This window comes from Symphalangus syndactylus, chromosome 11 (genome assembly GCF_028878055.3).
Source record: "Symphalangus syndactylus isolate Jambi chromosome 11, NHGRI_mSymSyn1-v2.1_pri, whole genome shotgun sequence".
NCBI classification, from domain to species: domain Eukaryota; kingdom Metazoa; phylum Chordata; class Mammalia; order Primates; family Hylobatidae; genus Symphalangus; species Symphalangus syndactylus.
The window spans coordinates 50230307-50244504 of NC_072433.2; the positions used below are offsets into that span (position 1 = coordinate 50230307).

The 14198-nt window shown below is 43.3% G+C and overlaps 1 protein-coding gene and 1 pseudogene across 1 annotated transcript; both read right to left on the minus strand.

Annotated features, from left to right (window-relative positions):
* Nucleotides 1-921: 921 nt before the first annotated feature.
* Nucleotides 922-3232, minus strand: LOC129457531 (defensin beta 4A-like; annotated as a pseudogene).
* A 9620-nt stretch (nt 3233-12852) lies between these two features.
* Nucleotides 12853-13976, minus strand: LOC129457643 (beta-defensin 103A-like). The gene is made up of 3 exons (XM_055233037.1): nt 13920-13976; nt 13502; nt 12853-12974 (listed from the first exon to the last, which is right to left on the minus strand). The coding sequence occupies exons 1-3, from the start codon at nt 13974-13976 to the stop codon at nt 12853-12855; spliced, it is 180 nt and encodes a 59-aa protein (XP_055089012.1).
* Between the last annotated feature and the right edge of the window lie 222 nt (nt 13977-14198).

Sequence of the window (14198 nt, forward strand, 5' to 3'; positions counted from 1 at the left end):
GATTAACTGGGTGTGCTGGCATGCGCCTGTAGTCCCAGCTACTCAGGAGTCTGAGGCAGGAAAATTGCTTGAACCTAGGAGGCCCAGGTTGCAGTGAGCCAAGATTGTGTCACTGCACTCCAGTCTGGGTAACAGAGGGAGACTCCATCTCAAAAAAAAAAAAAAAAAAAGAAAAAGAAATAAATCTCATAGCTAATTGAAGAATTAAAAATTCATGCACCTCTGTAGGAGGCATAATTGCATAAGAACCTTTAACCGGAAGAAGCGAGTATGTAAGGAAACCCTTGTACAACTCCATTTTCACATCCAATTTATAAAATAGTTTAGGAATGGCCAGCACATGAATGAATAAGACAAAGTCCACACTAGTAGAAATCTCATAGCTAAATGAAGGATTAAAAATTCATGCACCTCTGTAGGAGACATAATTGCATAAGAAACCTTAACCAGAAGAAGGATGCTAAGAACAGGACTGGGCATCCCCTCCTTTGGCAGATCCACTATGATTCCATGAGGGAAGTTGTCTTTGAGTTGGGCTGGCTTTTTTTACAGAAGGTGTGGGGTAGGTGAGGGCATGCAAGGAGAGGATTCAGGAGGAACAAAGCACCCATTCTAGGAAAATGCCAGGAATAACTTGGGAATGTCAAGGGACACAACTGGAACAGATGCCTGTGACCCTGGAAAGCACTCCAAGCCCCACTGTGGTGTCCCTGATCACTGGACTGATCTGAAGAGCAGAGAAGGACATTCCCAGGATGTCAGATTGGCCTGCCCAAACCAACACCACGAAATGGCCACAATTACTAGAATCTAGATTCTGTGTCTTTGAACACCGCAGTTTAATTTGGTTTACATGTTGCATGTCTCTGCTGAAGGAGCCCTTTCTGAATCCACATCAGCCACAGCAGCTTCTTGGCCTCCTCATGGCTTTTTGCAGCACTTTGTTCCAGGGAGACCACAGGTGCTGATTTATTTATACCTTCTAGGGCAAAAGACTGGATGACATATGGCACCACTCCTAATGCAGGTAACAGGATTCCTTATATCACCAAAAACACACAAAAAGAGCAAACAGCGTGTTAGAACTCAAAACCCATGTTGGAAAGACACAAACCCTGTGTCATTATCGCCTTGAGTAAATCCGCAGCGGGCTTCTTTCCCAAGCCTGGGCTTTTCCATCGTGATAATGAGATGTGAGTTAATCATTTGGATCTAAGTTTCTGACACCGAAACTGGCACTGCTGTGGTTTGGGGGATGCTTAGTTTTGTAAAACTTGCATGTGAAAGACCCTGATCTCTCCTGAGTAACCGGGACCTCCAGGTGGGGTCTGGTAGGAGCTTCTCAAGGATCCCTTATGAATTGAAGCTCCACCGCAAGTAGATAGCCTAAAAGGCACTCTACCTCCATTTTAACACATAGGCCAGTAACTTTTGCTTCCCAAATCATTTAGTCTGTTAAGTATTTGAACTGAGATGGAATAAAATCATGAAACTCACTGGGCTGGAGCTGTCTAATATGAACTTAACATGGAGCAACTTACAATTGAAAACCACAATTAACTGTAGTAATAAGCTTTTGAAATGGCTTATTTCTTATATCTAAGTCCCCGTCCTAACGTTACCCTTCTTTTTTTGTTCTTTCCTCCCTCCTTCCTTCCATCTTCCCTCCCTCCATTCCTTCCTTCCTTCCTTCCTTCCTCCCTCCCTCCCTCCCTTCCTTCCTTCCTTCATTCCTTCCTTCCTTTTTTCCTGGTACTCTCCTACGTGTTGGAAAATATCAAGGACTCTGGTGCCTCTCAGAGCCCCATGGTTCCCTTGTAACCCAGGATCCTTAAACAAAATTGATAAAATGAGGCTTTTACAATATAGCATCTATCTCATCAGTTACTTTAGGTTTCAGTCTCAGATTTTCTTTTTCCCTCTCTCTCCATCTTTCCCTTCCACTCTCCCTCTTTTATCCTTTCGTGTTTTCTGTTTTTTTCCATAATATCAAGGAGAAAATGAAGGTTAGGCATCCAGGTTTAAAAGTTGCTTTCCATGGGCCGTCCCTGTCCTGTGAACCTGCAGTGGCCTCGTGGCAGGGACTGTTCTCAGGGCCTCTGATAGGAAAAGTCCTAGGGGCAGAGTGTCTGCAGCAGTAGTTCCCACAGTATAGGCTGGGGCTTGTGATTTTCTGGAATTCTCTAGGTTGCAATATCTACCCTTTAAATATAAAAATTTAGAAAGTGACATTCTGTACTTCTTTCTTTGAATAAAATAACATTTCTGACTTTTATTTTTAAAAAGTCACCTAACAGGTTTCAACCATAATCTTAGCAGTCACAGAGTGGAAAGCAGTGAGGAGATGAGGTTTACAAGCTACTGGGCCCCTTCATATTGGCCTAAAAGAGAGAGTGGGGTGTCCACTGGGTTCTCAAACTCCTCCTATATTGAACCAATGCTTGGTTAAATTAAGTAAGATATGTGGTCTACTCAGTCTAAAAGTGTGTGTAGAAGAAAGAGAAAGAGAAAGAAAGACCAGCACTGGGGGAGAGAGGGAGAGAGAGAGATAGTGAAAACAGAGAGACAGAGGGAAACAGAGAAAGAGGCAGGAGGGAGTGGGGAGAGAGAGGCAGGAGAGAGAGATAGAGAGGGGACAGGAGCGAGAGAGGGAGAGAGCAAGGGTCAAGGCAGAGAGAGATAGAGAGAGAGAGGCAGGAGAGAGATAGAGAAGGGAGAGAGAGGCAGGAGAGAGAGATATAGGAGAGAGAGTCAGGAGAGAGAGAGGTAGGAGAGAGCGAGGAGGGAGAGAGAGGCAGGAGAAAGAGAAATAGAGAAAGAAAGAGTGAGGTACAGGAGAGAGAGAGAGAAAGGTAGGAGAGAGACAGACAGAGGAGGGAAAGAAAGTCAGGCAGGAGAGAGAGGCAGGAGAGAGAGAGCCAGGGGCAGGAGAGAGAAAGATGGAGGGAGAGAGACAGAGGCAGGAGAGAGAGAGAGGCAGGAGAGGTAGAGGAGTGAGAGAGAGGCAGGAGAGGTAGAGGAGTGAGAGAGAGGCAGGAGAGAGATAGAGATAGAGGAGGGAAGGAGAGAGAAAGGGAGGGAAGGTTAGGGGAAATTAGAGAGGATATGGACAGCCTCTACCCCATTCTTTCGTTTTTCCAACTCTCCTATTTCCCTGGCCCATCTCACCTGGAAGAGGCATCAGGAATATGAAGGGGAATGAGAAGAGGAGATACAGGACCCTCATGGCTGATGGCTGGGAGCTTCACCAGGAGCTGAGTCTGGGGAGGACATCAAGCTTTCCACCTTATAAAGGTCCTGGCCCCTGGTCACCACGTAGAGTTCAGAACTGGTATTGGCTGCAAGGCTCATTACAGAGATTAGAATTCAACCACTTACCTGGTGAGTCAGAGAATGGTCCTCAAAGAACAATGCACACGCAGGAGATCTTATGCAAATCTGGACTCAGGAAACCCCAGAAAATCCCTTCCTCCTGCTCTTGGGACCAGAAAATTCCTCTTATCTTGCATCATTTAAAATCCAGTGTATAAATGGAGTGAGGGGCTGGGCCTGTCTCACAGGGAAACAAACTCAAACTCAGGGCCTATAACCTGCCACTCACCTGCCACCCACTGTGTGGGACATCTTGTTTTTCCTGAGTATCTGGGGACAGTCTCAGGCCAAATTGAGAGCTCTTTCCATCTAATTCTATCCATTGCTGGGATATTCAGCTCCTGCGGATGACACAGGGCTGGCTCAAACCCAGGAACCCTGGAGGGGCTCAGGGCTTCTGGCAGCACCGGGAGCATGGTGGGCCCCATCCCTGCAGGAGATCTGAGCTGGTGAAATTTACACAAAAGGTCCTCCGAAACTCCCCATCTTCACCACGGGACAGAGATGAGGCAGATGGGTGCCCGCTTCCTTCCTCTGAGAAGGAGAATGGGAGGGTGGGATTGTGACTACATGTGTCCCCTAAGTGTCCACCCAGGCCCAGGTCAGGTTGTGGCCTATGGCCCATACTTGAGTTCCTTCAGCTCACACCATCACTCAGGGAACGTCAGCTCCATAGGACTTCAGGGCTTTGCGAGCCAGGGCTTTCCCTGCTTTCCACAGATGTCAGCGCAAAGGGAGTTCACTGCTGTTGGGGTTTGGTGGAGAAGCACGGACTGGGGCTGCAAAGCCTCGAAGTGGTCTCCCTGTCGGTGATGGGTCTCTCAGGACCCTGTCCTTCCTCTGTAACCCAGAGAAGTCATTGGCTGTCATAAACAATGAATAGAGCCCCAAGCCAGGTGCTCAGGGGCCAGGCTTTTCTCAGGAAAATAAGAGCCCTTTATCCTGGTTCCTCCCTCTTTGGATCTAAGGGCAGTTTGAGAGACAAGCAGGCCTGGTGTCCATGTCTGTGATGTCTCAGAGATGCAGCAGTGACAGAGCAATGGGGACAATGAGACTTTCCTCGTGACCTGCCTGACCTCTTCATTTAAAATGCCAGGTTCTGAAGAACTCTTGTTCTTGGCGGGCCAGAAGTGGATTTAAAGGAAGCTGGTGAGGACATTGCATGGCCAAGATCCTCAATGATTTTTTTCATAAAAGGGAGTTTCTGATGGGGTATGCAAAGAGAGGGCTGGGTCAGGTGCCATCAGAACTGCTAAACGAACATACACCCAGGGCTGCAGCTCAGTCTCCAGAGAGTCATTCCCTTTGTCAGGACTTTGTTTCCCTGTGTGTTGAGCAAGCTGGAATTGAGGGGCAGACTCATTCATTCCTGACACTGAGGTGATTTCCTCCTGGTGAAGAAAGCATATAAAGAAACGGAATGTGAAATAAAGCCTTTATGTGCTTTGTCTAAATTAATAATCATGTTTTAAAAATACATATGTCTCTGTCACCTCTAGAAAGAGGCAGACATCGTGACACTTCACCTGCTTATCTCAGCATGGATCTCTTACTAATGAAGGAGAATTCTCACACCAATCACGGTACCATTTACACAAATTAACAAGAATAACTCCCTGGCCTGAATGGACAGGAGCCATAGGTGCTCAGGAAGCAAAGTGTCAGTAAATTATTGCAAAACTAAAGTGTGTCCATGGACACTGAAATTGTTCCAAGGATAGCTTCGTGGCTGTTGAGTTTTCTGGGTACATGTTCAATCCAGATTCACACATCGAATTAGGTTATCACGCCTCTTTCTTCGCTGAGTAAATATACTTAAGGAAATGCCAAGGTACACGGCAAGGGGTCTTACTGGAGTTACTACATGACTCTTACATGTAAATAAGAGTTTGAGTTAAGAGAGTGGTTCCCATCTTTTTCCTGTGTGGCGTCACTCCTGATTGAGACCTTCTTAACATGATTATTATAAAAGTAATACACTCACATTTAAAAAGTCACCCATAGAAGACAGTGAATTTTTCCTACACACCTGTTCCAATCCCAGGAACCACCGATAGCATTGTGGTTTTATACTTGTCCTCTCTAGCTCTCAGTACATTTGTGAGGCCTTGTTAGAGAAGGAGGTGAAATTGATCTGAAATAGCAAAGTCACTGTGAAATGCAGCACCTCTGTGTCCCTGGGGAAGAAGCCACCAAGGCTTAGGTAACATGGGCCTGGTTGCTCAAGGACAGCTGGGCTGACTCTTTCCATGAAGATCCCTATGGTTGCAGCTGCTTCTTTTTTCCTGGCACAGCCCAGTGTGACCTCTTCACAGCCATGTTTGTCCTGGTCATAAAGTTTGTCTGATAAAGTCCACCAGAGTATCACTTCTGTCTTTCAAAGGCACAGATACGATCTTGCTTCAGCAAGGAAGACCATCCACCAGCACAGACATGAGGTTCTTCCCAAAAACTCAAAACGTAGCTATTATAGGATTTGAGGGCATGCCAAGCTTAGGTAAAATCTAATTTAATTCATTTTTATGAGCTCAAAACATAGCCATGTAAAAGGGGAACCATCAAGCCTGACTGAGAGACTCACGGCCTGTTTTTAATGGAATGTGAGACCCATGCTGTGTCCCCAAACCTCTTTCCTGTAACTGAGGAGGAACTTTCAGGCTGTTTCTTTGTGGCAAAATGGTTCAGCTCCCCAGGCAAGAGGGGGAAGCCTCATTCCTGTAGATAGGCTCCCAGAAAGCAAAGTCTCTCCTATTTGTGATTTTAGAAAACAAAGTTTCTCAGCACTAAGTCCTCAGTGTTAAGTAACAGAAGCAGTTGTATTCATTTTTATTTCTGTGGAATGGCCAGCTTCTTGGGCCCCAGGGCAGAGCAGTCCCATAGGGACCTGCTTTCAGAGGGCTGGGGCCTGGTGTAAGAAATCCATCCTATCGACATTCTGAACAATTTTTTATTTGAACCTATGTTTTGTAAGTGCAGTCCTGTGAGACAGTGGAGCCTGCGCACGGGCAGAATGGATACACTGGGACACAAGGTGGACAGGAACAGGCCTTGAGGCACCACGGGCACATGACTGGAGATAGCTGGTCTAGCTGCCCTTAGCACGCACATCCCTGGAGCAGCCCAGACACCCGGGGGCTGGGACGGGAGGTGGCAGGGGCAGCAGCTGCAGTGTTCTCAGCCCTGGGGTCAAAGGAGGGTCTTTGTATTGGGGCGGCACCGACACCTCTGGGCCTGTTCATCCCCAGTCACTCTTGGAGCTTCTGCACAAATATTAACCTCCTTGCCTGAGCACTGGGACGCGAACCGTAGATGCTCAGGCAGCAAACTATCAGTAAATTATTGCAAGATAAAATGTGCATATGGACATTGCAATAAAGAAGGCCAGGGAGTTAGAGTTCCTCAGAGAGTTTAGAATTCTTCAAGGAGTTATCATGGCCTAAAAAATGGAAATTAAATGTATGAAGATAATCATGTTCAACAGAGAAGAGTGCTACTTTTATATAAACTTTCAGATAAATCAAATCTTAATAAGGAGGGCAATTTTTAAATAGTTTTTCTTCTTGTTATTAAAGATACAGAAATGGAATGCATAAGCAGGCATTTTCAATAAACTACAAATTATGATGCCACTTTGGGTCTGGCATAGGCCTCTGCAAATTACAGGAATTATATGAAGAGGTGTCAAAATTCCATTGGATAAGTTCACATTTAAAATTCAGTTCAAACTTATATGAAAATGGTTTGTTTAAACCATTTTAAAAGAATCCATTTTATGGTGGCTCACCCCTGTAATCCCAGCACTTTGGGAGGCCGAGGAGGGCAAATCACGTGAGTTCAGGAGTTGGAGACCAGCATGGACAACATGGCGAAACCCCGTCTCTACTAAAAATACAAAAATTAGCCGGATGTGGTGGCACATGCCTGTGATTCCAGCTACTCAGGAGGCTGAGGCAGGAGAATTGCTTGAGCCTGGGAGGCAGAGGTTGCAGTAAGCCAAGATTGTGCCACTGCACTGCAGCCTGGGAGATAGAGGGAGATTCCATCTCAAACAAAGAAACAAAAACAAAGAAACAAACAAAAAATTGTAAAAGAATCACTAGCTCCAGATATACTAAAATTCGTTCGTATGTCAAAATAATTCATCCTATATTGTCACAGCTTAGAAAATATTCCAGAAACATTTGCTTCAGCAGAGTCTTCTCAAAAGAAAAAATGAAGTTGCAGCAGGTATAAAGTTTGATGATCAAACAAATTAATTGACAGACCAGTGGGCCAGAAAAATTGTGTGATTTACCCACATATCCCATTAGTAAGACATTATTATTTATTCTATTATAATCATGACACTCATTTTGTGGAGAGATTTGTATGACTCTGTCATTACTCCTGTACAATTACTATCTCTATTACATTTTTAAAATAATGGAAAATATTGGCTTGAGAAAGCTGAATATCCTCCTGCCTTTCATGACACTTTCTTCTGCTGCTCTTTGAACAAGGCGCCCTGCATTTCCATTTTGCACTGAGCCTTGGGAATTTTGCAGCCAGCCCTGCCGTGGCCCTTTTTATACAAGTTATCTCATTTAATCCCCAGAAAGAAACCTGCCAGGGGGGTATTACCCAAGCTTACAGAGGCAGGTCCTGGGGCCAAGAAAGGTTAGAGGACATGTTCAAGGTCACCTGGCTACTAAGTGACAGCGAGGCAATTTGAAATAAAATCCCTCTCTCTTCAAAGCCCATGTTCCTAACCACCACCACATGGTGTCCTGATGACCTCCCCTCTTCCTCTTCCTACAACCCCAAAGCTACAGTAATGCTCTGCCTAAGGCCAGAGTCCATGGAGCTACTGTCATTCTCACCCATCTTCTGAGCTGAGTGGTGAGTTGAGAGCCTGGCCTGGCCTTGCAGGAGGTGAGGGAATGAGCCTGCAGTTACTGCCACCTCGTGGCGGCTCGTCTATATGACCCTAAAACGCAGATCTAATCTCAGTTTCCTGCCTGCCTGAAGCCAAGTTGTGCACCTGAGACTTCTTGTCATTTCTTTGCCCCTTAATGAACCTATTGAGAGTTCTCACAATTGTATGGATCCTCTCAAGGAATCAGCTTTTATTTATTTATTTTTAATGCTTTTTTGTGTTCAGTTTCTTTTTATTCACTTTTTCTTTTTCTCTTTTCTTTTCTTTTTCTTATTTACTTTGGGTTTAGTTTGTTCCCTTTTCCCTTACCGTTTCTTACAGTGGAAACTTAAATTGTCTATTTGTGAGCTTTTCTGCTTTCTATCACAATAGCATTTAATTATAAATTTGTCTCCAAGAGCCACTTTAGTGGTACTTCCGCAAATTTGGGTATGTTATGGTTTCATTTTCTATCAGTTCAACATATTTTCTAACGTATCTTGTGATTTCTCCTTTGACCATTTAGAAACATGTTCATTGATGTCCCAGTATATGGAGATTTTTCCAGATGACTTTCTGTATTGATAGCTTTGTAAATTCCACTGTAGATAGACACTGTCTTTCGTATAATTTTAAACTATGTTGATTTTTGAGACGTTTCATAGGTCAGTATGAGCTCTATTGGGTAACATTTTAATGCATTCCGCTGTTATTTGATAGAATGTTGTATAAATCTCAAATAGGTTGTGCTGGATGATAGCATTGTTCAAGTTGTCTCTACCTTTACTAATATTTTGTCTGCTTTAAAAAAATCTATTACAGGAAGAGAAGTGTTGATTTGTCTAATTGTAATTGTTAATTTGTCTATTTCTTTAATGTCTATTGATTTTTCTTTAAGAATTTCAAAATTCTGTTATTAGGTACACACTGATTTAAAATTAATGTCTGTTCTTGGTGATGTAACCACTTTATCACTAGGAAAAATATCTCTCCGTTTTACTGATAATACCCCTTGCTCTAAAATCTACCCTAATTTATGTCAATGAGCCAATATAGCCAATCCTATTTTCTTTATAGTAATGTTTTCATACTATGTCTCTTTCCATCCTTTTATTTTTACTCTAAGTTTGATCTTACAGTTTATATATAAAGTGGGTTTTTATAGACAGCATGTAGTTGGGTCTTGTTTTTTACTTAACTGGCAATCTCTCTAAGGAGCTTCTAGAATGTTCACAGCACTTTCTTTTCATCATATGGAATTACATTTCTAACTGGCATCTTCCCTTTCTGCCAAAAAAATCATTTTTGCATTTTATAGTACGAACTTGGTGGTGAGGAATTCTCTTAGCTTTTATTGTTGTTACTGGAAAATGCCTTTACTTATTATTTGATTATGTGTTTACCCTTTTTTTAGAAATATACTTTTGCTGGGACGGATTTCTAAGATAACTTTTTTTTTCTTTCGGCAGTTGAAGATATCACTTATGGTTTGTTCTTCTGTAAGTCATATGTCTCCTTTCAGGCTGCTTTTTAGTTTTATTTTTGTTTTTGAGACGGAGTCTCTCTCTGTTGCTCAGGCTGGAGTGCAATAGGGTGATCTTGGCTCACTGCCATCTCCACCTCCTGGGTTCAAGAGATTCTCCTGCCTCAGCCTCTCGAGTAGCTAGGATTATAGGTGCGTGCCACCATGCCTGACTAATTTTTGTATTATTTCTTAGTAGAGACAGGGTTTCACCATGTTGGCCAGGCTGGTCTCAAACTCCTGACCTCAGGTGATCCGCTCGCCTTGGCCTCCCAAAATGCTGGGATTACAGGCATAAGCCACTGTGCCCGCCCTCAGACTGCTTTTAAAATTTTCTTTTTATTACTGATTTAGAATAATTTGATTATGATATGTTTTCTGTGGTTTTCTTCATGTTTGTTCAGTTTGGATGTCTTTGTGTGGTAAATTTGTGTGTTTATAGACTCACCAAATTTGGAAAACAATAGGCCATTCCTTCCTTAGCTCTATCCTCTCTCCCAAAACTTTTTTTTTTTTTATTCGAGACGGAGTCTTGTTCTGTCGCCCAGGCTGGAGTGCAGTGGCGTGATCTCGGCTCACTGCAACCTCTGCCTCCCTGGTTAAATAGGTTCTCCTGCTTCAGCCTCCAGAGTAGCTGGGATTACAGGTGCATGCCACACACCCAGCTAATTTTTGTATTTTTAGTAGAGATGGGGTTTCACCATATTGGCCAGGCTGGTCTTGAACTCCTGACCTTGTGATCCACCCTCCTCAGCCTCTCAAAGTGCTGGGATTACAGGCTTGAGCCACCGCGCCTGGCTGTCTAAACACACACAGTTGCTAGATTGCTTGCTCTTTCTGCACAGATCACTGCTTATTATTTTCCTGCCTTTTTCTCCTCTCTTTGCGTTATTTCTTCACTCATTTGTAGTAATATAAACTCGGGTTTGCTGATCTTTATGTTGGAATATATGCCACAATCCAATTCATAGTATCTTTCACTCAGATGTTTATTTTTAATCTCTGGAAATTCCATTTGTTTCTTTATATCTCTCACTCATCATGAACAGTTTTTCTCTTCAACCTTGGACACATTTATAACATTTATAATAGCTCATTTATATCTTTTTTTGCTGATCCTAGTATCCTTGTCGTTTTTGGATCTATTTTTACTGAATGATTTTTCTCTTGGTTATGACCATATTTTCCTGCATAGCAGCTAATTTTTTACTGGATTCAGTGAGTTATAAAGCACAAATTGTTGAGTGATGGATTTCGTTGATTTTCCTTGAAGAATGTTAGCCTTTATTCTGTCCCACATTTAAGTTTCTTATAGATCAGTCTGGTCCTTTCAAGAATGGTTTAGAAAAAAATTTGTTAGAGTAGTTGCAGAACAATTTAATCTAGAGCCAAATAGCACCACTACTAATGTGTTAGTTGCCCGAGGACTCTGCAGTCTCTGCACTTTGCTGGTGGGAATGAAAACATTTCCAGACTTTAGTGCTCCTCAAATTGTTATCCAATCCCTTTTGGGTGTTTTTGTTTGCCTCTGGCCTTGTGAAGTCTTACCCCAAGGGTGCTCACATGAAAACACAGCCCAGGACTGAAGATTTACCATGTGTCCCTGCCCCTACTGCCAACACTTGAGGGCCTTGCTTCCTTCTAGGTACCCTCTCTCTGCTATTCTGCCCTGGAAGTGGGAGTGTCTTGTGCTTTGGGAAGTTTGATTTCAGTCTCTTCAATGCCTCAGGATTGCTGGACTACGTTTGAGTCTTCCTCTGTGTGCTGTGGACTGGACCCTGCTGCTGTAGTGAGCTGGGGGCAATCAAAAGTCTTACTTCATTGGTCTCTTGCACTGCTTATTATCCAATGTCTGAACACAGCTGTCACACCTCTTGACAGGTTCCCTTTTGTCTACTGTGAGAAGGAGATTCCCATAGCAGTGAATCCATTTGGATGGAAAGTGAGGAGCAGTCTCGTCTTTTTGGGTCCTTGAGCCTTTCTTCCTAAGAGCCTTGTTGTATTGTCTTTTCTCCATACATAGCGCCATGACTGGGGCCTCGTGTCAGGTTTGAAGGACCACGCACTCCATCTGCTGGAATCCTTCCACATCAACATTGAGAGAGTACTAGATAGTTAAACTGCAGTACCTCCAAATCATTTGAATGATTAAAGATACTTCAATCAATAAATCATTTGAATGTACTTCAATTCAATAAATACTTGTTGAGCAGCCTTCATGCTCAGGGCACTTTACAAGCAGTCCAAGAAGAATTAAGACAAACTCCTTGCTTTTAAGGCTCACAAAATCTAGTATGGAGATTGGCAATATGTCACTGTACACAGTGTAAAAACCAAGCAAGGGCTGTAGATGGAGGACTCAAGTCAGAACCCTGTGGTGAACCAGAGGAAAGACTGTAAGCATTTGGGAAATCACCTGTGTTTTTAAGATGGAAATAAAATGTGAGACCGTCCCTGCAGGACAGGTTAAAGTTTAAAGATGAAGTTAGAGGAGTGAGGCAGACATAAGGTTAACCAGAGCAGAGGCATGGGTGAGAGAAAGCAAAGTGAATATCTGAGGTAGAGCCAGTTTCCTTATTTCTCTGAAGACAAAGTTTTTGGAAGGAACTGGGATAACCCCTGAGGGATGCATGAAAACCTTAGAGATATATTTGGTGGAGAGATGCCATTTTGGGTAGAGGGACTGAAAAGGCCCAAGGCTTGGGTGACATGAAAGCAAAGGGCATATTTCAAGAGAGTGAAGAGTCCAACTTCACTGGGGCATAACGTTCACAAAGGAGGAATAGAACCTGGTAACCCTTAGATAATAAGGTCGGGCTCCATTCTAGATTTCTTCAGAGATTCTACTTTCTTTGAATGAAAGGTGAGTCCTTAAGACTTTCTAAGTTGCCTGTTTGGAAACAACTACCAAAATAACCAGATTAAAAAAAAAATCAAGCTCCTAATTCTTTTTGAAAAAAAATTAATTTGATTTTACTTTTATAAACTTTTAAGAAGGCATTTCCACACTTTAAAACAATCTCATCATGTTTCAGGGTTTTTATTTCTTTCTTCAGCAGCATTTTCAGCCACACATCGAGCACTTGCCAATCTGTTCCTCCTTTGGAAGGCAGCTGAGCACAGCACACCAGCCGCCTCTGACTCTGCAATAATATTTCTGTAATGTGTTCATGAGTCCTCCATGACCTGCAATGACAAAATAGCACACACGGAAAAGTTTTAGGAAGGCTTTTGGTACATGTACAAGGCTTCTGGAATTCCTCAAATAACTCATCTGTTGCTTTTCTTGTATTCTTTTGTTTCTTTTTCCTTTTTCTATAAAATCAGGAGGAAAATAAAGGTATGACTAAAAAACCCATAGACCATGTTTCTAAGGCTACAGCTCAGCTGTGGACCCACAGTGGCGCAGGGGAAGTAGCGTGACCCTGTGACTGCCGCAGGAACAGTGGGGTTGCTGAGGCTGTGGTGTCCTCAGAGGCAGCCCAAACAGTCCACCTCCAACCACTGCACTTAGTAAAACAGGAGCCTGTGCTTCTATTCTCAGAGTAAATCAATCTTCCCTGCTGTATTAAAATTTTATGTCTGATTCATGCCTCATCAGCAGGTATAACAATCTTCCCTTGAAGAGCTGGGGAAAGAGATAGATAGCTTTGGGGAGATATTTAGTTTCTTAATGATTCTTTTTTTTTTTTTTTTTTGAGATGGACTCTCACCCTGTCTCCCAGGCTAGAGTGCAGTGGCGTGATGTCTGCTTACTGCAACCTCCGCCTGCCAGGTTCAAGCAATTCTCTGCCTCAGCCTCCTGAGTAGCTGGGATTACAGATGCCCGCCACCGTGCCCAGCTAATTTTTGTATTTTTAGTAAAGACAGGGTTTCACCATCTTGGCCAGCCTGGTCTTGAACTCTTGACCTCGTATTCCGCCCACCTCAGCCTCCCAAAGTGTTGGAATTACAGGCTCAGCCACCACGCCTGGCCTCTTAATGATTCTTGTCTGAAAAAAAAAATAGTGATGTCTAGTTCCCATACAACAAACCTGCTTGGTCTAAAGCACTCTGAAGGATGGAGAAATACTGACTCTGAATTATATATTCTCAATTAGCTCAATCCTTAGATTTCCCAGCCCATCTTACTGGAACAGGCACCAAAAACAGGAAGAGTGAAGCAAACAGAAGATAATGGACCTTCATAGCTGCCAGGCTTCACCCCACGCTGAGACTGGATGGGAAGGTGTGCTTGGTCACTTTATAAAGGTTCCAGCCATGGCTGCAATTCTTGTCATGTTACAGTGATGACATCATGACGTGTTTCCTGATGCATCATACCAATACCTCTCATCATGCAGAACAAACCCACTCATTCAGTTAATTAGGAACCCAATGGTGAGGCAGAGCTCCCTTTGGATGTGTGGC

Coding starts and splice junctions, on each gene's coding strand:
- LOC129457643 (XM_055233037.1), bottom strand. CDS start 13,976: ATGAAGGTCCATTATCTTCTGTTTGCTTCACTCTTCCTGTTTTTGGTG.